Source organism: Notamacropus eugenii, chromosome 1, assembly GCF_028372415.1.
Source record: "Notamacropus eugenii isolate mMacEug1 chromosome 1, mMacEug1.pri_v2, whole genome shotgun sequence".
NCBI classification, from domain to species: Eukaryota; Metazoa; Chordata; class Mammalia; order Diprotodontia; family Macropodidae; genus Notamacropus; species Notamacropus eugenii.
The window spans coordinates 547,588,328-547,605,234 of NC_092872.1; the positions used below are offsets into that span (position 1 = coordinate 547,588,328).

General features: G+C 36.4%; 1 protein-coding gene across 1 annotated transcript in view; it reads left to right on the forward strand.

The window, feature by feature from the left end:
* NOL10 (nucleolar protein 10) overlaps positions 1 to 11,838 on the forward strand; it is a 122,508-nt gene extending 110,670 nt beyond the window's left edge. The window contains exons 20-21 of the mRNA XM_072634228.1: positions 1,473 to 1,575; positions 6,109 to 11,838. Coding sequence (XP_072490329.1) covers positions 1,473 to 1,575; positions 6,109 to 6,228 — 223 coding nt within the window. The 3' untranslated portion in view covers positions 6,229 to 11,838. The remainder of the gene's footprint in view (positions 1 to 1,472; positions 1,576 to 6,108) is intronic.
* Positions 11,839 to 16,907: the final 5,069 nt, after the last annotated feature.

Below are 16,907 nucleotides of genomic sequence, written 5' to 3' on the forward strand. Positions count from 1 at the left end.
TTGAAACTTTTCTCTTCCAGTGCTCCAATTCACTAATAATAGGAGAAATACAAATTAAAACAACCCTGAGGTTTTACCTCAGATTCAGCAAATTGGCAAAAATGAGAAAAGATGGGAATAGTCAATGTTGGAGGGATTGTGGTATGATAAGCAAACTAGTACATTGTTGGTAGAGCTATGAATCATTGGAGCCATTTTGGAAAATAGTTTCGAATTACAAATAAAGGAACTGAAATGTCTATACCCTTTGACCCAGAGATTCTCCAATTAGACTTAAAATCCAAGGAGGTCGTTGATAAGGAGAAAGTACCCATATATACCAAAGTATTTATAGCAGCTCTTTTTGTGATAGTAAAGAAATGGAAACCAAAGTAGATGCCTGTTGATTGGGATAGTTAAACAAACTGTGGTACGTGAATGTAATGGAATATTACTATGATGTGAGAAAATGCCAAATATGACCAGTACAGGGAAGCCTGGAAAGATTTACATGATCTGATGCAAAATGAAGCTTTCTGAAGCAAAGCTGAAAACAAATGCTTGATGACTACAGCAGTGTAAGTGGAAAGAAAAGTTACAGCAAAACAATCAAAAGTAAATATTGCAAAAAAAAAAAACAAGCAAGACTTGAAAGAGAAAATATGAGAAGACATACGCACCCCTTTCCTTCACAGAGGTGCAAGGTGTTAATATATCATGTATTTTCAGATTTGTTCATTGATTTTGCTGATTTTTTTTTCTTTTTAAAAAATATCATTACTTTAGTTGGCTCTCTGAGAGAAGGCATGGGGAGGGATACCGGGAGAAACTCTTGTTACATAAAACAAAAGATGTAAGTGAAATTACTTTAAAAAATAAAAATTCTTTCTTCAAGACCCAGTTCAAGTGACATCTCTTTTATGAAACTTTTTCTATATCCCTAGGTAGAAGTAATCTTCCATCTTTTGTTTGATCTTTTCTGTGTGCTTATCACACTATTATTGGTCTTTTGCCTCCAATGTGAGTTTTTTGAGAGTGAGATTATGTCATTTACTACTTTTATATCTCATTACTAAGCAGATGTCTAGGGTATGAATAATATCTATATTTTCTCCACATACTGAATTTAATAAAAGGTATGTCCCCAAAGTGTCTTACAGCATTTTTAAGCATTAATAATTTTAATAACTTAAAACTATATTACCACTTTGGGGATACCCTGGATATTATATATGTTCATGACATGTATGGATATTTTTGAGGGAAGGGAGTGGGAGAGCATTTGGGGTTAAGTGACTTGCCCAGGATCACACCACTATTAAGTCTCAAGTGTCTAAGTCCAAATTTGTATTCAGGTCCTCCCGACTCCAGGGCCAGTACTCTGTCCACTGCATCTGTTAGCTGCCCCTTGGTTATTCACTTTAATACATTTCATCCTGTTAAATCATAATTATTTTTCTTAATTTTTATTCATTCATTCATTTATTTTGCAGAAAACCCCTTGAAGATCGTTTGCAGCTTGAGGCAAAACTTGGGACTCTGAATGTATCTGATACAGCTGTTGGCAGCAAACAGTTGACGTTCACATTAAAGAGGGTAAATTATTTTGACTTAATTTAAATAGTTATTTTTTTAAAAAAGGAAAGCAGTACAGAGAATGAGCAGTTATAGCTGTTGTCTTTGTGTTTTAAAACAACTAAAAGCATTTCAGTTAGCTCGTACTTCAAATTTCCCACTTGATTTTGTGAGATGATCTTAACTTCCACAAAAGATTGATCAAGTCTCTGGGATCATTTGGTTTATTGTTGACCTCATATCAGAGCCAGATTTTACAGGTTTTCCCAATCCTCTATAAAGTACCATTTCCTATACTAATGTTTCATCTATTTTCAGAACTTTCTTGGGCTCTGAGCTCATTGACTAAAAGAAGCAGGGTTATGTGTTATTGGGGTCCTGGAAGGTAGCACAAGACCGAATGATTCAAAAGGTGACTATAAATCTTTTTTGGTTAGTAGTGAGCAAGCATGTTAGCAGTTATCAGTACCACTGAATTGCCATAGGTGACTTAGAAATAAAGATCCTTATCATTTAAAGATCAAAGGATATCTTTTATTAGAACAGTGATGTGACCTGTAATATCCTGGTAAAGTTTAATTTCATTTATGCCAAAAATGAAGAGTAGACAAACTAGTCCAAGCTCAGCTCTTTTACTCACTGTCTCTGTGACCTTGGGAAACACCTTCAACTCCTTTAGGCCTCAGTTTTCTCTTTTTGTAAAATTAGAGGGTTGGATAAAATGACTTTGAAGGCCCTTTCTAATCCTACATTCTATGTATATTCTCTTTCATGTATTGAAATCTTTGTTTTAATGTTGAACACTGCCCTAAATTGATCTGCAGTTGTTGTTGAAGGCTTTTTAATTGTTGAAGGCTTTTCAGTAACTATCTGGAGTTGGTACTATTCTTACTAAGTAGTTAAGGAACACTGTTTTTAACAGTGCTTTTGGTTCTTTTGCTTGAATCATTTATAGTAGAGCAATATCATAAATTTTATCCTCGGTTATTTCTGAAATTTTTCCCAAAGAAGGTTAGATAGTTCAGTAGCAGTGAATAGTTTTCATTCTGTGAGTTGAAAATACCTTTTAGTTAAGACAGTCTATTTTGAAAGCAGAACTTATTTTCCCAAATAAGTCAAAATTTGTTTTTTACCCAGAGTGACTTCTTGTACCTATTACTTATTCCTCATAGCTTAACTCTCTTGTCATAATTAATCTTGGGCATGAACAAAAAATTTTACATTCTTCAGAATTCAGGACACATCTTTGTTGGCATTAGAGCCATACAGTCCAGTGCAGTTGTGGCCGGGATCACTCGCTCACTTTTAGTAACTATTGTAAACTGATATGTTAGTTTTTAAAACTCTTTGTAGTAGTAAATGTACCTTAGAACTCCTAAAGTAAATCTTTTCATAAAATTAGAAAGTGATTTGCTACAGCATCTCTTCATGTTTAATAATAAAGTGAATAACAGATCTTCCTGACACTATTTTTATTTGATGAAATACTTCAGAAAATTTTAAAAGGCTTTATATCAAAGCTAGACATAGAGAGCAGTTAACTTTGTTAGAGTTATAATAGTTGGGTCCTCTAGCTCCAACTACTTAAGAGTTGTATTTTTATGGGCAAGTCACCTAATCTCTTAGCCTTAGTTCCTTCTCTGCAAAATGAACATGATAATATTTGGATCATTTAGTTGTTAAGGGGAGAAATTGCTTTGTAAACAAATGGTATATACATGTTGAGTTTTAGGTCATCTATGGAAAAACATGGACAAGAAGAACTTGGGATAGGAAGGTATGGGGAGGTTCAGTGTGGGAAGGAAGGCTCCCACTAGTGTCATGGAGGAACAGATCTAGGCCTGCTCTCTTCTAAAGGTCCTTATCTCCATTGGCCTCAGCATTTGACTGGGCTGACAGCATTCATTTAAACGAAGAGAATTAAGAGATATGCATTTTTTTAATGCCCATTGTGTGAGAGCCTCCTGATTTAGAGCTATAGGAGATCATCTGGTCCTAATCCTTTATGTCACAAATGAACACATTGAGATCCAGACAGGAGAAAAGACCTGTCCCAGACCTCATGATCAGGAAACAGCTTTCTGTTTTCAGACTCTGTGTCCATTGAACTTTTTTAGCTATGTCACATAGGTATCTTGTTATATTTTAGGTTAAATCTATGTAGTCTTTCTAGTTATTCGTGATTTTAATTTGTAAATGCCAAAAAAATTCCAGGAAACTTTAACTTGTTCAGAAATTTAGAGATGAAAAATGTATTTTAAATGGCATTAACCATGTGAAATTCATGAAAAAGTGTATATCTTTAAAACAAAGAAATGATTTAGGGAAAGAAATGTAACATATCATTTATCTAGGGACTGTGGTTTCTGTGAAGCTCTCCATCATACAGCTCATACCCCTATTGTCATTCATGTTCCACCTTGACTCCCCGTCCCCAGTAGTGTTAAAGATGTCCGCTGAAAATAAGACAAACCCATTACAGGTCATTGTAATTACAGAGTTTTAGAGGTGGAAGGGATCTTGGAAATCATCTAATTTCATGGATTCTCAAATTTTTTGATCTTAGGACCCCTTTACATATTTGTGGACCTCAAAGAGCTTTTGTTTTATGAGTTCTATCAATCAGTATTTACCACATTAGGAATTAAAATGTCTTCTTAGTATTATCAGAATACATTTGGAATCCCCCTAAAAGGTCTCATGGATCTCCAGGGTAATCTCATGGATCACCCTTTGAGAATCACTGATACAATTCAGCCTCCTCATTTTACACAAGAGGAAACTGAGGCCCAGAAAAGTCATCTCAGTGATTCAGAGCAAGTCATTTAATGACAGAGCTGGAACTAGACTATTTCTGACTAAAAACACTGTTCTAGCTATTTATTTTAACATTCTCCAAATCTTTGTCTCATTGTGTTAATAATTAGTGATATTATCTCATTTAAACTTAAATCTCATTTAAATTCCTCTTGTGACCAAAAGAAAAGAAAAAGAATCTATATAGCAGCTGTCACTTCATAAAATTTCAATAACATATAAACTGTTACCTTTGTTGTAAAGGATATTTACAATAATCTAGTAAATTGCACAACTGATTTCCAGTAGAATCATTTACAGATCAGCAGATTCATAAGCTGGTGGTTTAATTGACATTTATTAGCTTTACAAAGGACAGTGCTACAGCTGCTTTGTTCAGAAATGTGGTGTTCCTCTCAAGGTTTTAATGAGATTATGGTGAAGGGCAGCTGAGGAAGGGTGATAATCAAGAATGGACAGAAACTTCCATCTTCTCAACAATGTGCAAACTAGTCTTGGTAATTTGTCATGCTACGTTTAGGCAATTCTCTTATATTTACCAAGATAGTTAAAATTCAGTATAAATTTTCATCTGGGGAGGGGGGAGATGCATTAAAGTCTAATGATTTTTCTTAAGATTTGAAAAGAAAGCGGTCTCCTGAATTTAACATCAAGCGGAAATGACTATAGATGAATATAGGGAAAGAATTTTTGGAATAAAGTGCAGTTCCTTTGATTGACCTGTAAATCAAATTAGTTTTAGGCCCACTACAAGGCTAGTGAGATTAGATTTTGTTTATACCAAGTAGACCAGAACTAATAAGATGAAATTAATTTTGTCCCATTTAAAGTAGTACTTATAACAATATTGATAGTAATAACAGACACGTATTGTACTTTAAAATTTGAAAATGTGCTTCATATACATCAACGCATTTGAGTCTTCTAATAGTCCTGTGAGGTAGGCTCTCTCCATGCTATCTGGCTCCTTTAACTTGGCTTTTGTTTTCATCATAGTACTATGATTTGTAGTATACTTTGGGCTTTTATTCTGTACTTGCCTTCTGATCCTGATACGTTATTTGGGACATCATCAATGAGGGCAGATCTTTATTCTTTAAGGGCTTAATTTGGTTGTTTGGAAATAAGAATAAGTATTTGGAAGCAAAAACTTTTAAAAATTAGATAGATAACCAGCTAGGCAATACTGGTTTTGTTTTGAGATAGAGAGAATGAAGTTGAGAAGAGTTTGAATGCAAGAAAAAGTATTCACAGAATGTGTTCACCCTCCTAACCTTATATAGTTGGACAGTTAATTTTCAACTGATAGACTATCAGAACTAGAAGAGGCCAGAAAAAATATCCAGTCCAACCACTGCCATTTTATAGGTGAAGGAACTAAGGATCATAGAGGGGAAGGGACACAAAGGCACCAGTCAGGACCGAGACAGAACACAGGTCTCCTGACTCCCTGTCCACTGTTCTTTTCACACAACATGGTGCTTTCCTCCTTACTAAAGGACCTTTCTTTGTACTGTGTGCTTATTTTAAAAATTAGTAATGCAAATCTCCTTCCGTCTGTTGTCTTCCACCACAGTGTTCTTTCTTGAGCAGAATCTTATCTAGCCTTGCCAACTTAAACTAGCCAGAGATCAGTAATACTTCCACTAGCAGAGGAGGGTCTGTGGATTTGGGTGACATGGAGTGAAACATTGGAGCTTTCATTTCTTCTCTTTTTTCTCCATTTAAATGTTTTAGTCTGAACAACAGAAAAAGCAACAAGAAGCTGAGAATCAGCATCGACAAGAGAGAAAAAGACTTCGCCGTTCAGCTGGACACCTTAAGACTCAGCGCAGAAGAGGACATCCATTTCATTGATTGTGGAATTCCTGTTCCTTAATATGCACAGTGGAGGTGGGAGGGGAGAAATGGAACTAAGTTTTACTGTTCTTACAGGATATTAAGCAAAAAAAATTGAACTTTTACAACCCTATTTGAATCACTGAGTCTTGTAACTGTAAAGATATAACTCCTTTTCCACAGAAATCTGGGATTTGGACTTCCATGAATCTGTACATATTAATAATTGGTTATGTTATAATTTGAATGTATTGTTTGTAGAAATTATTCCTAAAGACATGTTATTTCTTTACTGTAGTTTATCAAGTAAACTGATTTTTTATCAGTATATTTTTATACTGTTTTTATCAGTTGTATACAGTTTTCATCAGTTTATCAGGTAAACTGTCTTTTTTTTTTTTAAGTCTCCTGAAATGTGTACCATTAGAAACTGAATTCACCTGACGTGTTGATTCTGTGCCAAGAATTGAGTTCAGGGTTCAGCTCTTTTCTGTTAGAATGACTGCTACCCCCTCATAATTGTATCACCTGGAAGCTAGCCTTCAAACTGTGCGAGATGACTTTTTGGTCAGATTTGTGTTTATGTTTGTATTTATATAAATGTAGGAGAGATGGAGAGGAGTGGAGTGGTTTGTTGTTGTTTTGTTGAGAGAGAGAGAGAGAGAGAGAGAAAAAACTTTTTGGAAGAAACTGATTGAAATGAATACATTTCAAATAAGGAATTTACTTGAAGGAATGCTTCAAAGAATTGAAATTGAAAATTAATTGTAGTTTTTCAGGAGTTAAATGCATATTGAAATAAGATCTGACAATATCTTTAAGTCCAGGTTTTTTCTGAGAGCATCCTGCTCATCATTTCTTACATTACAACAGCATTCCATCATAATTACATACCACAATTTGTTCAGCCCATTTGATGGGCATCCCCTCAGTGTTTAATTCTTTGCCATGAGAAAAGAGAGGCTATAAATATTTTTGTATGTATTTGTACATTTTGTACATTCCTTTTTGTTTTTTTTATCTCTTTTGGGATACAGACATAGCTGTGGTATTGCTAGGTCATGAGTTTATAGCCCTTTGGGCATAGTTCCAAATTACTCTACAGAATGGTTGAATTAGTTCACAGCTCTACCAAGAGTGCATTAATGTGTCTCATTTTTCCCACATCCCCTCCAACATTGGTTATTTTCTTTTTCTTTCCTACTAACCAATTTAATATGTATGAGGTAGTACCTCAAAATTGTTTTAATTTGCATTTCTCCAATCAATAGTGAGAGAATTTTTTCATGTGGCTATAGATAGTTTTGATTACTTCATCTGAAAAGGTCTCTTTCAGTTCTAAATCAATGAACCTATTTTTTCTTCAACCCTGATAAGTGCACACTACCAACTTGTTAACTAGTGAAGTTGAGACAACCAAATACTCAAGCCTCAGGTTGGTACATTGCTTTGAGCTGCCTCTAATTATCCAGTTCTCATTTCACAGTGAATTGAAATCATATTTGATTTGGTTTGATGTCCTGCCAGACTTGGTCCTGTTGTCTCTTTGAACCTTCTCGCCTCTCTTAATTATCCACAAAGATTTATTAAGTACTTACTCTGTATTCAGTTAAACACTGAAGATGCAAAGAAAAAGCAAAAACTACTTCCCCTCAAAGAGCTTGTATTCTTAATGGGGGGCTGGGGAGAGCAGCATGTGCATGATAAATAACTAGAAAATACATACGGAGTAGATACAGGATAATACTAGAAAGGGAGGCACTGGGATGAGGTTTGAAGCAAGCTAGTTATTCTAAGAAGTGAAGATGAGTAGAGCAATGTATTATGGACATGAGATTTATAAGACCATAGACGTGATCCCTATAGTGATCTGTTCACTCTGTTTCCCTGTCTGGGGTAGACTTTTTCAATTTGAGATTCAAATTCCCCTTTTCCTTTGTGCCCCCCGTTCCTTCATAAAACCCCCAAACTTCCTGAACCTAATTATAGATAGGTTAGATCCTATCTTTGGTCCTGAGTAAAATATAAAAAGTAGAAATAGAGTAGACCAACCTAGGAAGAAAAACTGACATTTTTGAATTAGAACACTGGACTAGGAGTTTTGAGGTTTCAGTCCTACCCACTCTCTGCCTTAGAGAGTACTTCGGTGGATATTGGTGAGCTTTTTGATGGTAAGTTTTCCCACCAATCACACAAATAGCTACCCTTCCACAGTTTGTCATAACTATACAACTTTTATTCATGTTCTTCCACAAATCTGATTCAAGAGAATCTAACCAAGCAAGCTGGTGGCCTTCCACTCTGTCAGGGGTTCTTAACGTTTTAGGTGTGTATCATGAACCCCCTTTAAAATAATGTTTTTAAATGCATAAAGTACACAGCATTACAAAGAAAACCAATTATATTGAAATACGGTTATCGAATTATATGTGTGTATGTTTATATAAAGTTCACAGATACTTGGGTAGGTCTTTTTGTGGCTGTCAGTGTAGCACTTGACCTGTCCATCTGTTGCCTCTCGTTAGCTACATGAGACTGGTCCACTTCCTTTTACTAGCATGCATTTCCTGTATAACATGCATCCATTTCCTTTAGGCCCCTTGCACCAAATAGTGACTGGCAATACACTACAGTCCCCTTATCCCAATACAAACCTCTCTCTTTGAATCACTCACCCTTATGATTCTCAAGCAATTCTGGGATAGTTTGCAACCGTATGGCATCATTGGAAGAATATTGGTGTTGAAAAGATATGTTTTTGTGTCAAGAACTAGCCTTGGATCATTGAAAACACTATGCGGTCCATCCTGTGTTCTTTCTTCTGTTGAATTCTGGGCCTAGGCCACTTCTGTAGTGTCTGAACACTTAGTTCTGCTGTAATGCTTGTTTTGAAAATGTGAATTTGTTCCAATGAGATTGATATATATTAGGGAACAATTTCAATATAATATGAACTTGATGTTTACTTATGCACTGTTTTATCAGGGACAAACAACAAACTGCACTCAGTTCTCCAAGCACAAAACATACACACAGTTTCACTGTGGGTGTTGTCCTGCAGGTTGGAAAATTCACTAGCTATAGTCCTTCCCACACTCCCCTATGTAAACTTACAGTCTTTTTCATGGCAAAGTTCCATTTTTATTGCATTATCTTATGGTGCAATAACAGCCCTGGACTAGCGAGGGCCGGTTCAACTCTATCCCCTCCTCCTCCATGGTGCAGGGCCAGACCCTGACCCCTTGAGCCTCCATGCTCCGGTCTGGCAAAAATTGGACTTTGCCAACCTGGCTTCAGGTAGAGCAGTGGTCTGAGGTCAGTGGTACTGCCACTAATCTGTATTTATGTATTTTTTAAACCATTTAGTATGTATAAAACTTATGTTTTTATCAGGTTCCTGGTTTTTTTTTCTCCAACATGTTACTGACAGTGTTTGAGTTTGTCCTCCAATCCCATTTTTCCCTTGGGTGTTGTCATTTTTATAGTTCATTTTTGCAAAGTGCAAAAATTTTTTAGGAAATCATGTTGCATTATAGCAGAATTTACTGTACTGGATCTGATATTCTCTACCAGCTTTCAGTTAATTTGCAAATCTTTGACCCTGGGCAGATCACTTAATTTCTCTCAGCCTCATTTTCCTGATCACCAAAATGGAAATCATAATGGCACCCACCTTACAGATTGTGAGGCTCAAGTGAGGTCAAGTAAAGCATTTTACCGACCTTAAAATGTAAGTGCTAGCTACTATCATTATTTTTTATAGTGAAGATATCATGCAATCTGCTGAAATTTAAAAGTGCATCAGGATTTTATGAAGACTGTGAATATATTTGCTATGAGCACAGAGCTTCAAACCTTGTGCTTCAGAGGAAAAATTGTAATGTTGGCCATCTAATGATGATAAAGTAAATAGAAGCTCTCTCTCTCCCTACCCTGCACCCATACCCTTTTCTTGTTTTTCTTGCTCATTGGTTGTACTGCTGGCACATTTTGGTATTATCTTTGGGAACTCAAGGACTTCAGCTTTTCATTTGGCTAAAGGTTCATATTTTAAAAAAAAATAAAACAAATATAGGTTTGTTTTTTTAACTACTCTCAAGGACCTATCCTTAATGTTATTTAAATGTAGATTATATATTGAAGAACATTAACAGTGATAATGTGAAATTCTGTGATTTTTTTAAACATTTTTGATAGATTAAAACATTGAGTTCCTCATTTAAAGACCAATTATGATTTTGGAATGTCTTTCAAATATAGGTTTGGCTATATACCTCTGCCATTCAATTGTAACACAAAAGCCTGGAATTTAAAAGCCTGATTTCTTGCAAGTGTAGAAAATCATAGTTCTCATTTTATCTAGTGCCCTGTTGGAGGAGTTGTGAACTGATCGTTTTGGAGAGCAATTTGGAGCTATATCCAAAGGGCTATAAAATTGCATACTCTTTGACCCAGAAATACTAATACGAGGTCCATGTCCCAAAGGGATTTAAAAAAAAGAAGGGAAAGGACCTACATGTGCAAAAATGTTTATAGCTGCTCTTTTTTGTGGTGTGAAAGAAAGGGGGTGCCCATCAATTGGGGAATGGTTTAACAAGTTGTGGCATATGATTATGATGGCTTGCTATTGTGCTATAAAATGAGCAGGATGATTTCAGAAAAACCTGGATTTACGTGAACTGATGCAAAATGAAGTGGTAAAAACCAGGAGAACATTGTACTCGGTAACAACCATATTACATTATGATCAACTGTGAATGACTTAGCTATTCTCAGCAATGCAATGATCCAAGACAATTCCAAAACACTTATGATGAAGCGTGCTCTCCACATCCAGAGAAAGAACTGATAGAGTCTGAATGCAGGCTGAAGCATACTTTTAAATGTTTTCTTCATTGTTGTTGAGTTTTCATCTGTTTTCTTTCCCATGACTAATATAAAAATGATTTACATGTGTATAATCTATAGCAAATTGCTTGTCTTTTCAATGGGAGGGAGATAAGGGAGAGATTTGGAACGAAAAATTTTTAAGAGAATGTTTAAAGCTGTTTTTACGTGTAATTGGAAAAATTATATATGTGTATACACACACATTTAAATTGTGGATTTAGGCACTTTACACAGTTCTACACCCAGTTAATTAGTGTTTTGTGAACTTTTGTTGATTTGTTAAATTGACAAACAACAGTATTGACAGGAGGTTTTCTTGCCTTACATCAACTGAATGAATGTCAGTTCCTTGAGGGTGGGAGCTATTTTTCATTTTAATCTTTATATCTCAAGGGCTTAACACAGTGCCTTTAGTGGTCACTTATTAAATATTCATTGAATGGAATTGATTTGAATCAGGCTTCTCTTCATAGTTACAGAAACTTCGTTACTTTATGAAAATTGAATTCTGATTTTAAATGTCAGTTACATTTTATTCTTAATGATTAGCTTCTCTGTTACATTGTTGAACTGGGACCTGAGTTAATATGTTATTCTGAAGTAAATATTTGTTTCTTCACTTTTTACATGTATGCCATTCTAAGCTTATAATTTTAAAGCAATTAGATTCCAAACAGTCATCCTTTCAGTTGTTATGCTTATGATCTATTATAAGTAAACATCCTGGGATGAATAAGAGTCATAACTCCTTCTTTCAGTGAGCTTCCATATATGAAAACTTAACTATGCCCAAATAGGAAAGTCTGCTACAAGACAGAAGTCTATTATGAATTGCCCAGTGTGGAAGGTGACTTCATTAGTGTTTACTAATTCTTGTTTTCATTTTTCTCTCCTTTAGTAATGAGCCTGCCATCTCAAATAATACAAGGTCAATTCCCTTTTTATAAATACTGTTTCTAAATAATTCTCCCTCTTGCCTTTTATTCTGATGTGTCAGAAGGTTTCTTGCCTCAGACAGCAGTATTTTGAGGTGACTTTATGGATTCCCATAAAATGATTTGGGGAAAGGATTTTTCCAATTCATCAAGAATAAGTATTCTCATCTTGGAGCTGCTGTGATTTTGTTGTATATTATATGGCCCCTCTACTTTCCTTCACATAATCTTCCTACTCCTATATATGTGGTTTTGGTATATATATCTTTTTCCTTTCACTGTGACCTGTAATCAAACACCCCCCATCTTAGAACACATTATTTAATTCTGCTGTTTTGTACAGCTGTACAGCAATCACTGCATCGCTGGGGTCAAAAAATTCATCACCAAAACTCTCCTCCTCAGAAAATGGAGGCAGCCTATTGCTGGACTCCTATTTAATAAAGTCTTTTCATCATGGTAAAGTGGAACCTGCCAGAGCTTGTGCAGCACCGGCATAGCCTTCAAGTACCTATTATTGCCTCACATTACAATGAGGCATCAGAGTAGAATTCTGCAAAGGTGATGCTGTCTAGCTCTGAGTCATGGGATGTCATAGTCTCTGAAAAATTCAAGTTGCAAGTCATCTGAAAGGCAATATTGGTGGGTAGTGGATGTGAGTAGGCAGCAATATGAAACCACAAGGGCTTACACCTGAGAAATGGGGCAAAAAATGTCAGAGAAGCAACAAGTGTTTATTATATGTCTGTGTGCCAGGCATTGTGCACATAGAGAAATGTATGACCAGAAAAAAGTGAGTCAGCTGTAAGAGTGAGAGATAATCAAATGGGTAGCTCACGTGCTCCGTTTGTATCTTCCTAGAAAATGATACTCAGGAGATGGACCTCTACTTCAGGATTTATAGGAGCCTATGGACAAGATCACGTGGGAAAAGGGTCTGAACAGTGGAAAAGAAAATCCATTATCAAGTGAGATCAGCAATCCATTGAAGTATCTTGTTTGTTTTTATGCCGTTTGCTAAGGCTACTATTTAAATGCATTTCATTACTAGGATAGAGACTGAATGATAGCAGAGAGAAAGAAGGTAAGTCGAAGTCAGTATCCATGGTTGCTTCCAAGTACAAGATTTCATTAACAGTGATCATACTGCATTACAGAAAGCATTGCGTGTGTCTCCTCATCTATTTGGTAGTTAAAGCCCTTGCGACTTTGCCCCTTCCAATCTTTCCCATGTTCTCAACATTTTATTCTCCATGTACTTTACAGTATGGCAATGAGTGGAACAGGTATATTTAGTAAAGACCCCTCAGGTAGTAGAATAGGTATATTTAGTGAAAACCTTTCAGGGGCCCCTGGTGTCAGCCCCGTTTGTCTCACCTGGCCCTAAGAGAATGAGCAATAGAGATGCTGGTTTTTTTCTTAAAATTCTTTTTGTACTAGAGATAGTCCTTGACAGAGACTGCTTTTGCTTACTCCCGGACTGCCTTTACTCACTCCATTATCTACTTTCCTAGACATTACTCCAGGTTACGTGACAGTCCTTGAACAGAAGTTGCTCACTCCTTATCCCCCTCTTTTTTTTCTAAAAATTACTCTTGTACACTTATTCCTTATTGCTGGGGTAGATTTTCCATGGATAGATTGTACCCTCAAGGCTCAGCCAATGGGCTAAGAGGAAGGGGGTTAGGGTGGGAGTATTGTGGTCAGGGTCTCACCCTCCTCTGCCATCACCATCTTGAGCACAGGCGAGAGTGCCCTTTCTCGAGAAAGCTGAGTAAATATCTTTCCTTTTTACTCCTTTGGTCAAGACTCTAATTTTATTAAGGGGGTCATTCCACACAGCAACACCTACTTTCTTACTATTCCTAACTCACAGCACTCCATTTCCTGATTCGGTGGCTGTGGCCCATGCCTGGAATTTCCCTTCTCTTCACCTCTGGCTTCCTTGAAGACTCCGTTCAAATCTTACTTTCTCCAGGTTCTCCTCTTCACTGCTAGGGCCTTCCCTCGGAGGTTACCTTTCATCTATGTATCTTGTATATATGTTCTATGTGTCTATATATCTATATAGTTGTTTGTGCGCTGTCTACCCCATTAGAATGTGAACTTCTTGGTGACAGGGATCATATTCTTCCCTTTTTTTTGTATCTCAACCACTTAGTATGTAGCATTTAATAAATGCTTGTTGGCTGATTGACTAGAATAAAAGCTTTTTTTTCCTTCCTTCCTTCCTTCCTTTTCTTTTTAGCGTAATTTGGTGTTATTGCAGAGAGATAGTGGAAAATTTATAAGTTCTGAAGCATTCTAGGCTTTTTGTGGTTCTTGAGGCGAATCCCTAAAGGTGGGCATGAATAATAAAAGGAGCACTAAGAATGAACTTGGGTGCTTTTCACTTGGATGGTAAAAAATGCATCTAAGCTCAAGGTGCAGCCTGACATAATTTTTCCAGATTTTCTTGAAGAGTGAAAGAAAATCTACACAATATTTTGAAAGGTGGCATGTCCTAGTGTAGAAAGCTTGGATTAAGATGACCTAGGTTCAAGTTTCAATGTAGGTGCTAACACTTCCTAGTTATGCAGTCTTGGCTGAGATACCTTATTTCTTTGTGCTTAGTTTTCTCATCTGTAAAATGGAGATCATAATATTTGTCCTCTCAGCTTATAGGATTGTTTTGAAAATAGAAAAAATGAAATTTTTATGTTTGCATCCAGTATTTGCCATGTCTTTTGCTGTTGTGCAGTCATGTTCAACTTTTCATAGTCCCATTTGGAGTTTTCTTGGCAAAGTTTTCTTACTATTTCCTTCTCCAGCTCATTTTACAGGTGTGGAAACTGAAGCAAACAGGGTTAAGTGACTTGCCCAGGGTCACACAGCTAGTAAATGTCTAAGGGCAAGATTTGAGCTTGGCAAGATTTGAACTCAGCACTCTAACCACTGTGCCACTGGCTGCCCTTTTGCCATGTCTAATGCTTTCCAGCAGCGACTTGAAAAAGGATTATATATAGAAACAATATGTGAATATAGTTCACAAGAGCTTGACCAACTCTTTTCATTTCTTAATCATGAACAGCATTTTCATAGTTTTTGTCAACCACTTCTGTGCTATTTGTTGGCATAGTTTGGAGGATCCCATCAAGTCCTTCATTAGATTTCTTTACTTTTTTATTCTCTAGAAAGGATCATGAATTGAGAATAGGTAATAACCTTGGAGGATACATAGTCCAGCTCCTTTATGCTGTAGATGAAAGTGCTGAGACCTAAAGAGGTTACATAATTTACCCAAGGTCATATAAGTCATAAGTGACAAAGTTAGGATTTGAACTTAAGTTCTCTGAAACCAAATGGGACGTTCATTCTATTGAATCTTGTTACTTCTCTTGGAACTTGGTGTAATGTTAATGTAAGGTTAATGGGGAGGGGAGGGAAGAGTTAAAGAGCTTCCCTGCCCATTAATAGGCCTCAGATACCTTTTGTTAATGTCTAATGAGGCATGGTGTTGTTCTCTCCAGCCCTGGAAAGTGTGTATATACTCTGAGGTGAGATTTTACTTTGCGGCTTATTTTTTGGAAGAAGGTTCATGTGCCAGATGAGACTCTAGGCAGCTGTTTTAAGACGCACCCCCGGCTTTGAAAACCCAGATGTTGGTGCTTCTCTCTGTGGTAATGATTTATGTATTGTCTATGGTCAGACAGTTGAAAACCCTGTCTGTTGGTCTTTCTGTTTGTCTTTTCTATCTGTATTATCTCTGAAATTCAGCATGCTGACTTTCTCCTGAACTACATGAATGATATATGTGTTTGATTAAAGTGACTGTTGATTCCTCAAAAGCTGCTTTCCTTTTAGAAAAGCAGATCTAAGAACCTGTACAGCAGGCCCTCCTGTGTATGCTGGGGATGGTCCTTGCTGTTACATTAGGCTAATAATAATAGCTAATGTTTATTGCATGTACCAGATATTGTGCTAAGCACTTTACACGTATCTCATTTGATCCTCACAATAACCCTGGGAGGTAGGTTTTATTATTTTCCACACTTCACAGTTGAGAAAACTGAAGTTAGTAGAGGTCAAGTGACCTGCATAATATCATAGAGCTAGTAAATTTCTGAGGCTGGATTTGAACTCAGGTGTTCCTGACTCTTGTCTCCTGAACTATCCAGCTGCTTCCTCATGAAGCTTCTTGCTACCTTCAGAATGGTCTGTTTGCTTATTTATATTAATGAGCATTGCAAGGCACAGTGACAATGGGTTCCATGATAGTATACTTTCTGTTGTTTTTGGGTGTAGGATGAATCCTACTCAACCAACTTGTATACAACAAATGTTTTATAGGCACAATTCCCAATGAGAGAGATACTTAGAATATACTGCATGAAAGTATCTATGAATCAGTGAAACCAATAAGACTAGTTGAATTTTTACTCTCAAAATTCAAGTTGCATTCTCTTGAAGTTGTTTCATGTTTCCTGAGCAATAGATTGAAGTATCTACTGGTTTCTTTTCAAAGTGTGGTTGAAATAATCACTTTTGTATAGTGAAGATGACATTGGATAAATTGGTGCTTGAGTATCTATACCTCCACTGTCCCTGCACAGACACTCAGCACCTCATGTTTATGAGTACTTGTTGGGAAAATTTTTTCATTGGTCATATTGAGAAGAGGGAACTGTACTAGGTGCTTGGAGGATTTATATTATCAGAGAATAAATAAACAATCTTTACCTTTAAGGAAAACATAGCCTAAAGAAATAGTGCAGACATTCCAGAATAGGACTGCTTCAGTGAAATATTGGCCTTCAATGGTAATTCCTGTATATTAGAGGCAGATACCAGAATGGTCATTTTCCTCACTTGGGACTCCCCAGTGAGAGTTCC